This window comes from Leptonychotes weddellii, chromosome 11 (genome assembly GCF_054177405.1).
Source record: "Leptonychotes weddellii isolate Sample4059 chromosome 11, ASM5417740v2, whole genome shotgun sequence".
Classification (NCBI taxonomy): domain Eukaryota; kingdom Metazoa; phylum Chordata; class Mammalia; order Carnivora; family Phocidae; genus Leptonychotes; species Leptonychotes weddellii.
Genome location: NC_138379.1, coordinates 93,964,583 through 93,983,147, shown reverse-complemented (window position 1 = coordinate 93,983,147; position 18,565 = coordinate 93,964,583). Strand labels below are relative to the sequence as shown.

At 40.1% G+C, this 18,565-nt stretch overlaps 1 protein-coding gene across 1 annotated transcript in view; it reads left to right on the top strand.

The window, feature by feature from the left end:
• Positions 1–18,565, top strand: part of DYNC2H1 (dynein cytoplasmic 2 heavy chain 1) — a 260,672-nt gene that overhangs the window by 66,904 nt on the left and 175,203 nt on the right. Inside the window, exons 42-52 of the mRNA XM_081797372.1 lie at positions 1,263–1,522; positions 2,352–2,598; positions 3,666–3,817; positions 4,808–4,952; positions 6,531–6,633; positions 7,038–7,205; positions 11,979–12,109; positions 13,383–13,631; positions 14,095–14,203; positions 17,093–17,206; positions 18,248–18,390. Coding sequence (XP_081653498.1) covers positions 1,263–1,522; positions 2,352–2,598; positions 3,666–3,817; positions 4,808–4,952; positions 6,531–6,633; positions 7,038–7,205; positions 11,979–12,109; positions 13,383–13,631; positions 14,095–14,203; positions 17,093–17,206; positions 18,248–18,390 — 1,821 coding nt within the window. The remainder of the gene's footprint in view (positions 1–1,262; positions 1,523–2,351; positions 2,599–3,665; positions 3,818–4,807; positions 4,953–6,530; positions 6,634–7,037; positions 7,206–11,978; positions 12,110–13,382; positions 13,632–14,094; positions 14,204–17,092; positions 17,207–18,247; positions 18,391–18,565) is intronic.

Here is an 18,565-nt window from a genome sequence, read left to right as displayed (position 1 = left end):
ACTGTAAGGTATAGAACCTTTTAATTTTGAAATTAATGCATTCAATAGAAGAGTTATGCGTTTGAATATATGTACTTATTTTTTCCTTTGAGCAAGTTTATGGTATTTTATGATATTAAAATTTTATAAAATGTTTAATATAATAGGCTGTATTATGGACCATATCTTTTTTTGTTAGACATTTTTGAAACTAATTAGCCACATGAATATATATAATTATTCATTTTAAGTTTTAGAATTACACATTTTTTTAAAAGATTTTATTTATTTATTTGACAGAGACACAGCGAGAGAGGGAACACAAGCAGGGGGAATGGGAGAGGGAGAAGCGGCTTCCTGCACAGCAGGGAGCCCGATGTGGGGTCCATCCCAGGACCCTGGGATCATGACCTGAGCTGAAGGCAGACGCTTAACTGACTGAGCCACCCAGGCACCCCAGAATAATACATATTTTTAATCATTTATTTAACCAGAACAGTTTTAGCAGTTAGGAATGCTAGGATGGATTAATCATTATCAACATTTTCTTTAATAAATGTAAGGGTATATTTCAGCCAAGTTGTTTATAAAACTATCGTATACTTAAGGGATATCATCCTATCGGCTTTTGTTGAAAGCATTGAACATGGATTTCTCTGGTTTGGCTCCAACATCATGTTTCTGCATTTGTATCATCTGTTTCTTCTTTGGTGCCATCATTTACTACTTCTCTGTGCTGCTCCCCTTTCCGTGGCCGCTGTTCTGGTGTCCTTGTTGCCAAATGCTTCTTGTTACCACTCTATCCCAGATTGTATGCTGCTTTTGAGCAGACTTCTCATGCCACAGTTCAGACGCAAGGTATTGAAGGTTAGTGTCCGGTGAACTCTGATTTATATCTGTGCAGGTAGCAAGTTTTCAGTGTTAGAAGAAGAGCAGCTTGAGAGCAGTGCTGGAACCACCAAAATGGGCGGGACTAGGTTCCTACACTGAGAAATCAGTGGTTCAGTGTTCATTCAAACTCCTTTAAATAAGTTGAATGTATTTATATCTTGGTGTCTGTGCAAACTAGATGACTTTTATTTATTTGCTTGAATTATTGTTTAGAGAATAATATTTGACATAGCATGTTGCTTTAATTATAAAAGATATTTGGTAGGTTTAGCATAGGAGAATTTTCTTTGAACTAAGATGATTGACTTTGGGACGTTGACTTTGAAGAATTAAAATTTCATACACTCTTGTTTGGAGTATGTGAAAACCTATCACAACTTTTTCCTCTGCAGGTTTTTAATTGGGCACGAGAATCTCCTCCAGACCCTCACAAACCAATGGATACTTACTATGACTCGAGTAGAGGACGATTAGCATCTTATGTGCTGAAGAAGCCAGAAAACTTGACGGCCGATGATTTCAGTAATGGCCAGACTCTCCCCGTCATTCAGATTCCTGACATGCAGCGAGGGCTGGATTATTTCAAACCGTGGTTAAGTTCTGATACTAAACAGCCATTTATTCTTGTAGGACCAGAAGGATGTGGCAAAGGGTAAGAGCAGAAAATTGTTGATTGAGGTACATAGTGTGGATTTGTATTCCTTTCTTCTTTTAAAGTAATTTAACAGCTCTGTTACCTTTCTTTTGCTTAAAGTAGCATTTACATTTTCATGAAGGACTTTCCATTGTCACTACTTGTAAAAATGATGTGACTGTAGAGAATTATAGAGAAGAACATGTCTTTTTTTCCTGCCAGCTTATGTGTTTTCTGATGGAAAGAGAACAGTCTGAGAAGATACATGCATACAGTCCCAACAAAAACTGAATACCTTAGATATACTCACAAATTATTACCTGCTTTAGTGATAAAAAATGCATCTGGAAATTAGCTATTTAAAAATAACTTTTGTATCAGTGTAATTCAGCCTACTTTTAGTGCCTACTGAGTGTAGGATCTGGAAATAAAGGAGACATGATTATTAGTTTCACATTTTTAGTAGTAATTTAAGAATTCTATAAAATCAAATTAAATATTTTTTTAACTTGGAGTACTTAATATCTTAAAATCTTTCCTTCAACTGTGGGGAAACAGTTGGTATCTTTTATATGTACTTTATCAAGTTAAATTATTTCTGTAAACTTTGATTTTTTTTTTTGTTGAATGAGTCCCAAGAGTGCCTTCAAATATGAATTTATTTTTTTATATTGTAAAAATTAGAAAGCTACCTGTTAAGCCATATCCGTGTTTACCATTTTCCCCTTAAACATCATATTACATAATTTAGAAACTGAAATATTTATAAGATAGAAATTTTATATTGACTATACACAGTGTTTAATTGGTTGTATTTTCGAAGTCCAATGTCCTCCGTCTCTCGTAGGATGCTGCTAAGGTATGCCTTTTCCCAGCTCCGGTCCACTCAGATCGCTGCAGTTCACTGTAGTGCCCAGACCACGTCTCGGCATCTCCTGCAGAAGCTGAGCCAGACCTGCATGGTGATCAGTACTAACACGGGTCGTGTGTACAGACCGAAGGACTGCGAGAGACTTGTTCTGTACTTGAAAGATATCAACCTGCCCAAGCTTGACAAATGGGGCACTAGCACTTTGGTTGCTTTCCTGCAACAGGTGAGTCTTACTCCTTGAAGTGTTAGGATGTAATGGGAAAGGGTTAGAAAATCTGCTTTCCTCCTCGGGGTCAGTTTTATCCAGCATGTGTTGTGGACATTGAACTCCCAAAGCTTGTAGTAATCTGGTTCCAGGACTACTTTCTTCCTGCCTTTTCTTTTTTTTCTTTCTTTTTTTTTTTAGAGATTTTATTTTTAAGTAATTTCTGCACCCAGCATGGGGCCCGAACTCACGACCCCAAGATCCAGAGTCGCAGGCTCTACTGACTGAGCCAGCCAGGTGCCCCCACAAGCCTCCCTTCTTTGATGTTCTTCCCTATAGAAGTTAGCATTACAGCAAGATAATGTATGACAGGAAGAGTAAAAACAACCTTCACCCTATACTTATTTCCTGTCCTTTATTTCTAAAACAGGGAAAGCAGAAGCTGGGGATGATGTGGGATTTGGGGAAATTTCTGCTTCATTTTTCTAGGGATGCATTTTTCAGAGAGCAGGTAGATGTCCTTGGTCATGGCCCTTTACGGGCTTCCTTAGCTCAGTACTCTGCCTCTTAGCCCGAGTAAAGGCGAAGGTTGGACACCATGCATTCTGTCAGTGTGGAAGTCGTTATTTATGTGGTTTGCTTCACATTAGAAACCCTGCATTCTAAATTAGAGTTTATTATGTTTATATGGGTTCAAACTTAGCTTTACTATGGAACTGTAGAATATGACAAAATATTTATAAAGAAAACCAAAATAGTTTCCTTATATTTTTCCTGATTTCTTTCACTTTTTTTCCCCTAATTGCTGGTAGATTTATATGTCATCTGGATTTTAATGTTTATTAGAGAGAAAAGCACTTTAAAAATGAGGATAATTCAGCTAACATTAATTGAATGCAGAGTCTTAAAGAGTATTATTTTTCAATGTTATAAGAATTTAAAGTATATTTCAATCTTAAATTTTTGAGTTAGGTAGAGGAGGATGATTGCATTTGGAAACAATTGAATTTTATGCAAAAATATTTTATATCACTATTAGAAAATCCTAAGCCTAAAACATTTAAAATACATTTATGTTCAAAAAGGTACTGACATATCAAGGATTTTATGATGAAAATTTGGAATGGGTTGGTTTAGAAAATATTCAGATTGTGGCTTCTATGTCAGCTGGAGGAAGACTGGGAAGACATAAGCTGACCACCAGATTTACTTCCATTGTTCGTCTTTGTGCTGTGGAGTATGTATCATAGTGTTCTTAAAAATTTTTTTTTTTTAATTTGGGGAGACGTCTTCTGTATTTGAATTTTATTAAAGGTATCCATTAATGATAATTTTTTAAGATGAAGAATATAAAAACAGTCAAACTTGAGTTCTGTTATTTTTTTCCCTGTCCTTCCTAAACTTTAGGCAGTAATTTAGGGTGATAAAGGCATTAATCAGTGCTTCTTAAATATTAGAAATAAAACCTAACTGTTTTGTATCCTCTCTGTTCTAAAATGTTAGTATCAGGAATCTGAATGATGGGTATTAGATTTTAATAAGGGTTTCATAAAACAAAAATACTATCAAATTTTATGAAGATAAATAAACATAATGTAAACAGGCACAAGGTGGAGTCAGGTCAGGTTTGTGGGTGACAGCATTAATCCTGATGCATGCACCCATCTCCATGGTCCATAATTGTTGCAAGAACTTGTAAATTTTATGGATGTGGAGCTTGTCCTCTGTTCCGTTTTGCCTTAAAAAATATTGTTTTGATGCTTTCATGCTAATTGCACCCATCTATTAAATTGTACTTTCAGAAATGTTGTAGCTACCAATTAAGCTGTATTGAAATAGATTTTGGTTTGAGAGAAACAGGTTGATTTCATTTGTTATATTCTCCTTTTACAGTTCTGAGTTGATTACTGCCAAATGGGTCAGCTACACTTAAAATAATTTTTCTTAAGCAAAATTTACCTTTCGGTCCTTTCTAAAAATCAGTGATTTCCATACAATTATGTTTTTAAGTAATTTCACCAGAAACTTCTATTAGGGCCCTCAGTATTTGAGAGCAGATAAGTAGGGGTCAGAATAGGGACCTAGAGCCTGGCTTTAGTCCCTGGATAAACTGGGGGGGGTATCCGAACCTCAGAGCAACGCAGCTGGAAAACTGCTACAAATGAACATTAACGTAATAATCTAGAACATTGTATTTTCACCTATTTTCTTATGTGCCCTCTTTCAGTTACCCAGAAAGAGAGCAATTACAGACAATTTATGGAGCATATTTGGAACCCGTTCTCCATAAAAATCTGAAGAATCACTCTATTTGGGGCTCTTCATCAAAAATCTACCTCTTAGCGGGATCTATGGTCCAAGTCTATGAACAGGTATATACTTCCTCATTTATATTGTAATTGTCGTGTCTCTTGGTTTCACTCCCAGAGGGACTACCTTTAACGCTGACCTGTGTTGACACTTCAGCTTTCTTTTCGTCTTGTTGATTAGGCTTTTCTACCAGAGAGTGAACTCTCTGAGCGCAGATGCTCTAATAGACACTCAGTGAACATGGAATGAATGAATTAATGCTGGGTGGTTTTCTGTTATCAACTAAAATTTAGCATATTCAGAATGTTCCTCTTCTTTGCAAAACTGGATCTTTCTCCCGACTTCGATCAGCTTCTGTCTTGGAGACTTCAAACCAGGGAGTGGTCTTTGAGGTTTCTTCTTTCTTGTTGCCTGGGAGGAAATGCCTCCAGTTCCTTCCTTAGTGAAGCAGGATGGTGCTTGAAATCAGGCAGTAAAGGGCACAGAAGACATTCATTCAATACCTTCTTTTCTCGTGCCGGTCCTAGGGATGCAGAGAGGCCTGAGTCTCTGTTTTCTGGAAGCTTACAGACCAGTCAGGAACCTGGTCCCGTAAATAAATTATTACTACAGCGTGATGAGTAGTGGAACTGTGACAATAGGCACAAGTTACAAATAGCGTGGAAGAGGAAGGAGGTGACTCTGCTGTGTGGTAGTTGTTAAGAGGAGGTGAAATGTGACTTGAGTTTGTTTTGGAAGATGTATTTATTTATTAGAGAGAGCGAGAGAGAGAGAGAGAGAGAGTGTGCACCGTGGTGGGGGGAGGGGCAGAGGGAGAAGCAGACTCCCTGCTGAGCAGGGAGCCCGATGTGGGACTCAATCTCATGACCCTGAGATCACGACCTGAGCCAAAATCAAGAAATCAACCGACTGAGCCACCCAGGCGCCCTGAAATGTGATGTGAGTTTTGAACAATTAATAGAAATTCCCAAAGTGGCTGGAGATGAAAGAAGATCTTCCGAGGTAAAGGGGACAGCATGCGAAAGTTAGGGAAGTAGTTGTGGAAGATGCTTTTGGCAGTGTTGGAGTAGATGTGGGGCAAGAGAAGTTAGAAAGCATTGATTACTTTCTAAATGAATTCGGAAGCTCAGTGATCAAGGCCGGAGTGAGAGCAGTGGGTCCTGTCCATGAGGAGGAAGGCACAGGCTCTCACGGGTCATGTATCAGGAGTCGCACTTTGATCCGTTCGGGATCGGTGACTGTTTGAACATGAGACAGCTCTGGGGCTCCCGGACCCGGGAGCGCCTTGGAATTGCAACCACTGTGTGTAAAGCTTAGCTTCACCTTCCTTGAGTTCCTCTGCTCAGCAGGGCTTTTTAACCTTTTATTTTTTCTTGGACAACATTTGGCAGTTTGTTGAAGCCTATAAATACCCCTCTTAGAGAATGTTTTTAAATGGGTAAGATATAATGTATGAGATAACTAAGGAAATCAGTTCTAATGAAATACAGTTTCTTCTCACTAGTAGAAATTGGGCATTCCTGTGAGTGTGGTGACTGAAAAATTTATAGCATTATATATCTGGAAATACGTTATAAATAAAATGTATATTATGTATTTAGAAAATGAGAGCAGACAGTTGACTTTATTTTCTTTTCCAGGTGCGGGCCAAATTTACAGTTGATGATCATAGTCACTATTTCTTTACTCCTTGCATCCTTACCCAGTGGGTTCTTGGCTTATTCAGATATGATTTAGAAGGAGGTAAGTTTTACTTTTATGATTTCAAATTGCTTTTCTTTCTTTGGAATGCCATAGTGCATCTGTGTGTGTGTATGTGCGTGTTCTAAACTGTTTATGATTGTCGCTGGTAAAATTTGATTTGGGGAAAAATAAAATTGTTAGTGATGTTTAATATGCTTTTTGGAATTAGTATTTTTATTGAACAACTAGATATAATGATGCTTAATATATTCTTTAAATAATCAAAACAACTTATCAATAACACATTGAATTTTACCTTTTTTCCCTTTTCTTGTACTTATCTGACGCCAACCTGACGGTATGCAGATTTTTATTCTCTCTTTCTTTCTAGTATTATGTTGAGATAGACCATCTGCAAGTCATTTGAATTTTATTACAACTAAAGAAAATGTTGTCTTTTTTAGGATCCTCAAATCACCCACTAGATCATGTATTAGAAATCGTAGTTTATGAAGCACAGCGCTTATTTCGTGACAAAATTGTTGGTGCCAAGGAACTTCATTTATTTGACAGCATTTTAACATCTGTGTTTCAAGGAGATTGGGGCTCAGATATATTAGACAATATGGCAGGTAATATAGTTAAGGAGTTTATGTAATAAATAAATGTTACAAGAATTGTAAACTTTTCTTGCTAATAGCATGATTTCGTATTTCTGTGTAAATAAAACGTTTGGGTAATTTTAATGTTGTTTTTACTGTAAGGGGCCGCTTTTTCCTTTTTGCTAGATTTCTAAATAAATACAAATAAAATATAGTGACAGTAATTGTTTTCTTGGATTCAGGCCATAGTGTTTTATATCTGCAATTCAAAATTAGGTTTCCTGAGGGATTTTTATTAATAAAGGTTTTATTTAAAGCCGTATGTGTATGAGACTTAAAGATCATTGGGAAAATCCATATTTGATTATAATTAACTTTTGCTTAGAAGTAAATCATGTCATCAGCACAGAACTTCTTATGTACTCTTGTCTCCAGCTTCACCCACAGTTAGGATAAATAAAGCGTAACACCACTCACTCAAAGCAGCTCAGTTGCATTTGCAACTGTTACCACTTAACAACCAACTTGCATTTTGAAAACTGCTGTGGGAGTAGTGCGTGTGATCTGAAAACTGTCTGAAAACTGTCGTGGCGGAAGGACCTTTGATACAAGACCATATTGTGGAAGTATTTCTTAACCGCTTTCAAGCTACAGATTGAGGTTCTGTCCGGTTAGACTGTAAAGCTAGAAATATTCCATGTAGCGCGTTCTGTGTCCTGCCAGATTCGGTATTGCCCCCCGGTCGTAACTGCATAGGCCGAAGGGGATTTCGAAGATGAGGAAGATGAGGAGGTTGGCAGAGGGATTTTCGAGGTGCGGCTTGAGTTTCAGAATCAGGAAATGAGTTGGAGAAGCCGGGGCAGGATGAAAGGCGAGAGCGAGCCCTGGTCGCAGCTCAGAGTTGGCTCATTCTGAGTGAGGCTTTGTTAGCGTGACCTGTAGCTCTCCTTGCTTAGTGGGGGCAGGTTTCGTTTCTTAAATGGCACCATCTTTCTCAGACTGAGAATTGCCTGAATGGTATCTCTTCTTGCAAAGAAGGTAGCATGTTCTTTGGGCATTAGACAGTAGCAGTGTCTTATTGGGTATCTGAATTCTCTAGAATTTGTTATCTTTCAGGGTCTCCTTTGTAGGACTCAATAAAGAATACATGCTTTTTTCCCCCTCACCGTTTTTACTTTTCAAGGAAAGGTTGCATTTTTTAAAAATACAGGCTTGATAAATGTCGTATCTCGGCAAGTAGGATTTTCACATAGTGGAATATTAATTTGTTAAGAAAAATGTAATCTTGGAAGACTTGGAAATAAGCTAGATACATTCTTGTGCTCAAGAAACGTGTAATCCAGTGGCAGATACAGATATGAAAGCCCTTACAGTGGTAACTATTGTTAGTGTGTTTAGAAGCCACGAAATTTGTGCAAGTAGATGGTTAAACTGATAATTATAATAGAACATGAAGTGTTTTACAATTAGTATAACTTCTGAATATATTTGGGATAAATGCTAGATAGTAGTGTGTAGAAGGGTTAATTTTTTTTGAGGGAGTTACTTTGAAACCTTGAAATAAAAAAATGAATTTATTTTGTGATAATTGCACATTAACATACAATTGTAAGAGTTCATACAGAGTATGTGTAGCTTTTACTTGGTTTCTCTTGATGGTAACATATGGCAAAATTACGGTGGAGCATCACAACCAGGGTATTGACATTGATACAGTTAAGACTCAGAGTTATCTGTCCTGCTGCCCTGCTGTAGCCATATCCACGCCTCTGGAAACCGCTAGCCTCTTCTGTATTTCATTTGCCATTTCGAGAATCTTATTTTCACACACACACAGGTTGCTGTGAGTCTCAGTACTTTGTTCCTTTCTATTGATGAGTGGGTATTTAGATGTACTACCGTTTCTTGAACCATTTACCTGTTGAAGGGCGTCTGGGTTATTTTCTGTTTTTGACTATTAGGACGAAAGCTGCTATAAGCAGTTCGTGTAGAGATGTTTGTGTGAACATGCACTTTTGTTTTTCTGGGATAAGTGCTCAGGAGTGCAGTTGCCGGGGTGTATGGTGCTCTTGTGCTTGGTTTGTGAAGCACACTGCCCTGCTCTTTTCCAGAACGGCTGTATCATTTTACACTCCCGTCAGCAACATGTGAGTAACCCAGGTGCTCCGCACACTTGCCTTTGCTTTTGTCATGCTGTTTTATTTTAGCCACTGTCGTGAGTGCGTGTGGGTACATCACTGTGGCTTTAATTTGCATTCTGCCAACAGCAGATGCGCTCGAGCATCTTTCATGTGCTCACGTGCTGTCTCTGAATCCTTTGAAGTGAGGTATCTCTTTCTGTGACTTGCTCATTTTCTAATTGGATGGTTTATCTTCTTTTATTAATGAGTTTTGAGAGTTCTTTATATATTACGGATGCTAGTTTTTTGTTAAATATGAGGTTTGCAAACATATTCTCCCGCTCTTTCGCTTGTCTTTCCATCCTTTTAATAGGGTCTCCCACAGCTAAATATTTCAATTTTATCAAGTACAACTTAGTAATTTTTTTTCAGGATCTTTTGGTGTCAAGTTTCAGAACTCTGTTTGGTCCTAGTTCTTAAAGATTTTCTCCTGTGTTTTTTTCTGAAAAGTTTTATGGTTTTGTTTTAAGTCAGTGGTCCACTTTGAGTTAATGTCTGTGTGAAGAGTGAGGCCTCGGGTCACCTTCTTTGCTGACGGATGACCACTTGCTCCGGCACTGTTTACTGCAAAGGGAACTTTTCTTCCTCGAGTTGCTTTGCACTTTGTCAGAATAGTTGTGTGAACATATCTCTTGGTTCTCCGTCCTGTTACATCCATTACATGTCTGTCCTCCCACCAGCACCACCTGTTTTCATTAGTTTAGAAATCTTGAAATTGGGTAGACTGACTTCTCCTGCTGTCTTCTTTTTTACAGTTGTTTTCGCTATTTAAGTTCTTTACCTTTCTCTTTATATTTTAGAATAATCTTATCTATAAGTAATGTTGCTAAGCTTTGGATAGGAATTGCATTAACTCTGTATCTTGGTTTGGGGAGAATTGACATCTTCATTATGTTGAGTCTTCCAGTCTGTGAACATGATATATCTGTCCATTTGTTTAGATATTCTTTGCTTTCTTTCATCAGTGTTGTGTAGTTTTCAGCACATAAGTTCTGTACATATTTTGTTAGAGGAACAACTAAGATTTAAAATTTTTTGAGTGATACGAGAGTCAGATCATGTTAAAGGATGACGGTGCTGCGTGGCGAGGGGAAAGACTCCGCGTAGGTTCAGAGGCATGAGGAAGCTGGCGTGCACAGCGCAGGGCAGAGAAGGAGAATCGTGCAGTGGAGCCAGGTCCGGGGGCCTCGATGGGTTTGGCTGCTTTTCCGGGCCCCACGGGAGCGGTACGGCGCTGTGCAGTTCTTCCATGTGCTCCCCTGGGAGAGCTAGTGAGGATGTACTGGATGGCCAGAGACATATGGCAGGACACAAGCCAGGAGATCCTGTGGTAGCTGAGGTGACACCTGATGACATGGGGAGACAGTGAGTTCAGTCCTCTACATGTTTCACTGTTTGCAGGCTCTTTGAGTGTCTCTTGGGGCACGTGCATCAGGTTTATCAGCTCTGTGAGGGTAGCAGTCGCGTCTGTCTTACTGCTTCTCTCTAACGGGAAGTGCGGTGCTTAAACACCTGTGTTTAGTGACGAACATTGTATGTTTGTTACATGTCCGTTAAGCAGTTGGAAGTGTGGGACCAGAGTAGAGCTCGGGAGACTTGCCAATAGGTGACTGGGTTTTGGTATATCAGTAGTTGATAATCTAATCCACAGAATAAGGTTAAATAATTCAAGGGGAGTGTTTAGGATTAAAGAATAAGGGACTGAATTTAGATCCCAGGGAAAATAAGAGTAGAAGGGATACGCAGAGAACTGAGAGGACTGGTGGTTGTGTGTTGTTGAGTATCAGGATCAACAGATCTAAGGAAAACGCCTCAAATGCACACCAGGTCATGACGGGGGCAGAGACTACGACGGGGATTTGGGCTTGGAGGTTATGGCAGCCTTGTTCCCAAGTAAGAGTTTGATTATAGAGGTTTCTGCAGGGAGAGGATAGTGTAGGAAAAGCAGTGATGAGGGAAAGGAGAAGAACGTGAAGGAGCTGGGGTCCAGGGAAGCTAAAACTGCCATTGAGTGGAGCACATGAGAAGGAGGGTACTTTATGGAGCACCCTCCCCAACGGATCAGGAGGGAAAGGTTCAGCAGAACGGTCAACAGATTTTCCTTGTGTGGTCACAGGATGCTGCTGGGGATAACTATAACGGAAGTGGTGGGGTTTTTGTTTTCTAATTAAAATTCAGTTCCCTTTTCCTTTATTTTAGAATTAGGGCTCTTGATGGTGTTTATAAATCTGTGTTCTTTCTCAAGGAGAGTTTTGAGTTTGTTTTAGTTGCCAGTTTTATATGGAGATTGTGGAGGAGGGGAGGGAAGTAGGGAGAAAGAGCACAAGGGAGAGTAGTGGGGAGCACTCAGGAGGACCCTCCGTTTGAGGAGAGAGAGGTGGGGGTCAGGGCTGGAGTGGGGACACATCAGCTACTCTTCGGGGAAAGTTTGACATGGCAGTGTAAGGTCTTTGTATCTTAGCTGATTTTATCGTCTCCCCGGGCACACTGTAATTTACTTCCGCGTTTCTGGGGATGACCTTATTCGGAGGATTAACTGAAAAATAATTTAACGAACAGTGTACTTCCTGGTGTTGCCATTGCCAATACACGTATAAAGCCAAAATACCTTTCATTTCTGCAGACAGTTTCTATGTTACATGGGGAGCCCGACACAACTCAGGAATAAGGGGGGCCCCAGGACAGCCACTGCCTCCCCATGGGAAACCGCTCGGAAAACTGAACTCTGCGGATCTCAAGGATGTTATTAGAAAGGTATAATCTTGGGACGCCTGGGTGTCTCAGTCGGTTGGGCGTCTGCCTTCGGCTCAGGGTCCTGGGATCAAGTCCCGAGTCGGGCTCCCTGCTCAGCGGGGAGTCTGCTTCTCCTTCTGCCCCCCTCGCCCCCCTCCCCCTTCGCGCGTGCATGTGTGATCTCACGTGTGTGCATGCTCTCTCAGATAAATAAATCTTTAAAAAAAAGAGGAAGGTATAATCTGAATCATGAGTTTGAATTGGGATTTGGTTATGATTGTAGTCATTTAAGAAATATTTGTTGTAAGCTTTCCGAGGCAAACAAAGATTATACAATAGACCGAGCTGGTTCTTGTGGAGTGTGGTCTGTTGTGGTAGATCTGACTAAATGCTCCCGTACTCACACAGATATGGGTAAGATGGCCAAGGTACATGTTGGCAAAATGTATCTGATGTTGGAATTACTAATGAGGTTTAATATTAATTGGAAAATCATCCTAGAGCAGTGGTGTCCAAGTTCAGCGAGCATTAGAATCACTTTGAGAACCAGGAAATACGCTGCCTCCTGGGTCACAGCCTGAGGAAGTCTCATTCCCCATTTCTCCCGGGCTCCCAGGTGGTGGTGGTGCGCGGGTTCACTGAAACTGAGGCGCACTCTACTAGAGATGTGTCTAGTTCTTTCTTCTTTGTGAAATTAGACAGTGTAAGAAGGAGAAACAGTGTTATATGTATGATGATTTGCTTTGGAAGTGAGTGTGGATTTTATATCCAGAAAAGCTCGTGTGGTGCGTGGGATGGATGCTGCCGAGTCTGGGTGTGTTGGAAGTTGTTAAGGCTGCAGCGTCTGGTGTCCCTCACGCTGACACACAGTTGCTGGTGGGGCGGCCCGCACGAGGGCTTTGGATTCATTCCCCTGTGGTGCGCACCAGCAAGAGTTCACAACATTAGGTGTTACGGTCTGCACACATTGATCTGAGTTGAAACGACGAGTAAAATTTGAGAGTCTTTGAAGTTCTTGTAATTAGCCTGCTGTGTCTCCCTACGTTTTACCCGTCGTATCAGCAGTGTCCCGCAGGTATCTGATGACTATGAGCTCTTGAACGTGTTTGGTATCACACAAGGTTTTTCGTAGAAGAGCTGGATTGCTGGGAGGCCGTGGAGCATAAGATGACACACTGCCACTTAGCCCCTTTTCCAGAGTGTATCAGAAGTGTAAGCCTTCCTCTAGATAACATGTATGTTATGTAATGGGGCATATATTAATGATAAAATATTCTTTGTGGTTTTTTAAAAGGGCCTCATTCACTATGGACGAGATAGCCAGAATTTAGATATTTTACTTTTCCAAGAAGTGCTGGAGTATATGTCTCGGATCGACAGGGTGCTGAGCTTCCCTGGAGGCTCCCTCCTCCTGGCAGGACGAAGTGGCGTGGGCCGGCGGACCATTACTTCCCTGGTCAGTCATATGCATGGAGCCGTGCTGTTTTCTCCAAAGATTTCCAGAGGCTATGAACTGAAGCAGTTCAAAAATGATCTCAAACACGTGAGTTACTCAAATCCTTTGCTTTATTTGGTTTTAAAGCACAATTACTTGTTATTCTAAAAGCCTTCAGAGACCATTATGTCTCTGATATACATCGTAGTCTTTAATATGGATGATGATTTTCCCCGTGGTTATTAGAAAATTATATTTTTATGTACAGAGAGGCTAGGTGGACATGGAAGATAAAAGGACAGAATTTATATAGGACACAGGTGGGTGTATTTAAAAATGATCGTCTGTCTTCGCTGTGAAATCATATTAACATTTCCCCAACTGTTTGTTCATGGACTGGATTTACCTTCCAAACTATATGGCTGAAGTTTGATATTTAATTTTGATTACAAAGAAAGAAAGAGAGAAAAAGGAGAAAAGAAAGACGTTATTTGCGTGAAGAATGGCGGTTTTTAACTGGGCCCCACACCTGTAATGGGTGCGAAGACCTCTGTTGTCACTTTCCGCGCAGGTGCTGCATCTTGCAGGGATTGAAGCCCAGCAGGTGGTTCTGCTTCTCGAGGATTACCAGTTCGTGCATCCTGCGTTTCTGGAGATGATCAATAGCCTTTTGTCTTCAGGCAAGTGAATGATTTCTCTTCAAAGAAAAGAAAAGTAATAATGTTACCTTGTGTAAAATTGTGTTTCAGAGCATGTGTGGTATGGGTTTTACTCAGGGGTCCTGGGATTAAGCATGCTTGGAGCTGGAGAATTGAGAAAGCCCATTTTTATAAAATCAGGAGATGGAAGAATTACGTAAGCATGATTATTATTATTATTTTTTAAAGATTTTATTTATTTATTTGAGAGGGAGGGAGAGAGCACGAGCAGGGGGAGCAGCAGAGGGAGAGGGAAACAAGCAGGCTGAGCAGGGAGCCCGACACGGGGCTCAACCCCAGGACCCCGGGATCATGACCTGAGCCGAAGGCAGACGCTTAACTGACTGAGCCACCCAGGCGTTCCCCCAAAATGATTAATGTTGGTGAATGTCCTGAAAAACTAGCCCTTTCATATGCTTTTGGTGGGACCATTATCTGTTACAGTCTTTTGGGAAAGTTATCAGTCAGTGTTGTTTAAAAAAAATGTGCCATACCCTTTAATAGAGCAGCTCTATTACGTGTAGGAATTTCACCTACAGAAATAGTGGATTTAGCATGCAGGGAAATGCATAGTATAATTCATAATAAAAATGTGATGGAACCTCACTGTCCATCGTTAGTGGAATAGTTGAATAATGGCCTTAACATGGATATGTAAATACAGATATATTCTCAGTATCTGAGGTCCATGTTTCCCAGATCGCGGTATGCTCTTGTTGTCTCTTGAGTCACCTGACTATTTTCATGGTTTTCTGGAGAGGATACCTGCAATTTCCTATATGTCTTCCTTTTCTGAAGAATTTGTGACATTTATTCGAATCTCTTTATGAGTCGTCACTGTTAGAATTGGTAGGAGGTAGCTTAGTTTTAAACTTGGACCAAGATTGTTTTGTTATTTAAGTACAGAGTAAACCTTGTTAAAAGCTAGTTTCCATGATGTGCCTGTCGGACCCCGTGTTTAGTAAATGCTTGTTTTGTGTCATGTTAGGTGGGCTCTGAAATGAAATAGTCTTCTCTTCAGAATGTCACAGCTCTGGTCGAGGAACACGTGTGACTTAGAATAGGAAGTGTCTACATTTGGTGTTCACGTGACTGCAGGCGGGGACGCTGGTTAGGCAGTCAGCAGGCCAGTCTCCGGCCCAAGTCCTGCAGAGGCAGGTGCTGGAGTGGGGCTGCTGGGGCTCGGGACCTGCTCACAGGACCACTCCTGTCCATGTGTACGGTGTGTGTCCCTGCATCTTGCTTCAGTCGTCACTAGGTGGAGGCCTGTTCCTTACGGCTGAAACTGGTCCAGCAGAGAGACAGCTTTGTGCTAGGATCCTCGTTTTGTTTTGTGAAAGCAAGCATCCACCTAAGCATTAATGCAGTGATTATTGTTTTTACCTTTTTACCTTAAGATAAATTGGTCTTTATTAGCAAGTTGTAACTTCAAAAATCGTAAGTTAAATTTTACCAACATTTTTAGCAAAAAAGTATTTGAAAAATACTTTCAGAGAAAATAGGCCTTTGTCTTGTTTTTCCGTTTCAAATTCTTATTTGCTGTAGTGGATAGTATGTACCTAGAGCTAGGTTTCTTTGCTACATTTAAGGAATCGAAAGTGTCTTGTTGGGGCGCCTGGGTGGCTCAGTGGGTTAAGCGTCTGCCTTCGGCTCAGGTCGTGATCCCAGGGTCCAGGGATCCAGCCCCGCATCAGGCTCCCTGCTCTGCGGGAAGCCTGCTTCTCCCTCTCCCACTCCCCCTGCTTGTGTTCCCTGTCTTGCTGTGTCTCCGTCTGTCAAATAAATAAAAAAATAAAATCTTAAAAAGAAAAAAAGTGTCTTGTTATGGCTGAAATTGAAAGACAGAGCAGATTTCTGTGTGTGTGTGTTTGGGTATGTACAAGCTTGGCAGACGAGACGTGGTCCGGCACCTCTGAGTTGGGCCTGAGGGAAAGTAGGGATGAGGCTGTGATGGGCCCTGTGTGAATGCACTGCCTTGGATGCTCGGCAAAAGGGTTTTTACTTAATCTTACTGGTTCTTGCAAACTTTAAGTATATTGGCTTAATAAATGTTTATTAATACCTGTTATGTGCCAGGCCCAGTTCTAAATACTGGACTCATAGTTGTAAATAAGACCTAGTTACACTTGTGGTCTTAATCCAGTGTGATTTGCCTTTCACCATTCTGTTGCCTTGTAGCAGGCCCTGGACTAGTTCTGATTTCTAGTACAGGTTTCCATTCATTCATTCATTCATTCATCTAATAAATATTTATGTTCCAGATACTTTGCTAAGGATGTTCTAAGGTTAATATTGAACATGATCAAATTTGTCCTTTGGGAATTCAGAATCTAATTGAGCAGGAAAGGAAAAATACTTCATTCATGGTTACGTGATGTGATACATGCTGAACAGTGACATGTTTAGATGTGGGAGAGAGAAAGAGTGCTCTCCCCAGCACCCGGGAAGTCAGCACAGCAGTGTCTCCTGGGGCACATGGTAATTTGGGGGGGAAGGTAAAGGCCAGGGGAAGGCTGTGCATATAAATTCCAGGAAGAGGGAGTATTTCATTATATTTATGGGACACAAAGACGTTCACTGAGGCTAGAATACAAGGTCTCGTATGGGAGGGGTGGAGAAGAACCCGCAAAGACAGGTGGACAGCTAGATGGTCCACTGTCTCAAACGGCTTGCTCAGGAGTTTGAGTTTTATCAAATGAAGGCAACAGAGGGAGATTTGTGAGTAACAGAGAGGTGATAGGGTTATGTATTTTTGGAAACAGCCTGAATAAGAGCAGACTGATACAAAAATAGAACAAGTTTTGTGGATGTAAAGTGTGTTTCAGCTGGGGTGATGCAGCTAAAACTCACGAGAAGTGCCGTGTTCCGTAGGTGAAGTTCCTGGACTCTATACCCTGGAAGAATTAGAGCCTTTGCTGTTGCCTCTCAAGGATGAGGCTTCGCAGGATGGTTTTTTCGGACCAGTCTTCAATTACTTCACATACAGTAAGTGACTGTATTGAATTCATCAATTCAAATTCTGGTTCATGTGAAATAAGTACCATTTAATTTGCCATATTTTCTAATTAGGTTGCAAAGGTATCTTAAATCTTGGGTCTATTTGGTAATTTATACTTTTTTCTTTTTTATGGTGCTTTTAGAAAAGCCAACCTATAGTAAAAGCATGTTAGCAAAATTTTAGCAGAAGGGAAAGATGAAAGTGTTTTCATGTTCCTTGGAATATTTACTTCACTGCTTTTGTTCCTGTGTGGTAAAACTAGTGTTCAGAACATCCTATCTTAGAAAATTATCGAACTGTTTAGATTTTGCCAGACTCTCTAGTTTTTTCTGGCTCAGCAGCTTTCTGATCACAGAAGCGGTTTTATGTGCACTGCAGATACCTCACATTGAAGAAGTCGATAGAAGTCACTAATAATACCACCCAGACAGTACTACAACACTTAGCTGCTTTCTTTCCCTAAAAGAACATTTATTACTGAAACAGAGAAGCCGGTTAAAGAGCTACTGTCTGCTCCCTCTCCTTCAAGTTCACAAGGAAACTCTACCAGGCCTCTGAGAAACCGATCATCCCAGTGCTATTCAAAACAGTTTCAGAACATGGATAATGAAGCAAAGTTTCCAAATTCCCTTTCATGAAGGGAAAACAATATTGATGAAACAGGAAAAATATATTTCTCCTGAAAGAAAATTGGAGATCAATTTGCTTGTGAATATTGAAACGAAAATCCTTGAAAGAAAAATTGTAAAGTAGAATCCAGTTTCACATTTGAAAAGTAACATCCAGACAGCAATCTGGTACATACACTTGCCTTCTTCCCGAACTCCTTCTGCATCTTTTCTCTTAGCATGCACACACAAACACACACACAAGTATTTTTTAACAAAAATAAAAATCATAACTGTAATATTGCTTAATGGCTCCTACCATTTCATTTTAGAAAATTTTAAACTCATAAAAGACCATATATAGATTTCCCCAGTTATTATTGTTGTAATGTCCATGGTAATTTTCTTATATTTTTTTAGGAATTCAACAAAACTTGCATATCGTCTTGATAATGGATTCTGCAAATTTAAACTTCATAATAAACTGTGAGAGTAATCCAGCTTTGCATAAGAAATGCCAGGTGTTGTGGATGGAGGGTTGGTCAGATAGCAGCATGAGGAAAGTAAGTTTAACATTTAAGTATGGAAATGAAAAATAGCATACTTTCTTTTTGAAGTTACAGGTTTTCCTGACTTTGCTTTGGTGTTTGTTATTACATTACCTTAATTGTGGCACTGAATATACATGTTTGAAAACCTCTCTCTTTTCTTTATGCTCTTATATGACATTTTAGTCGA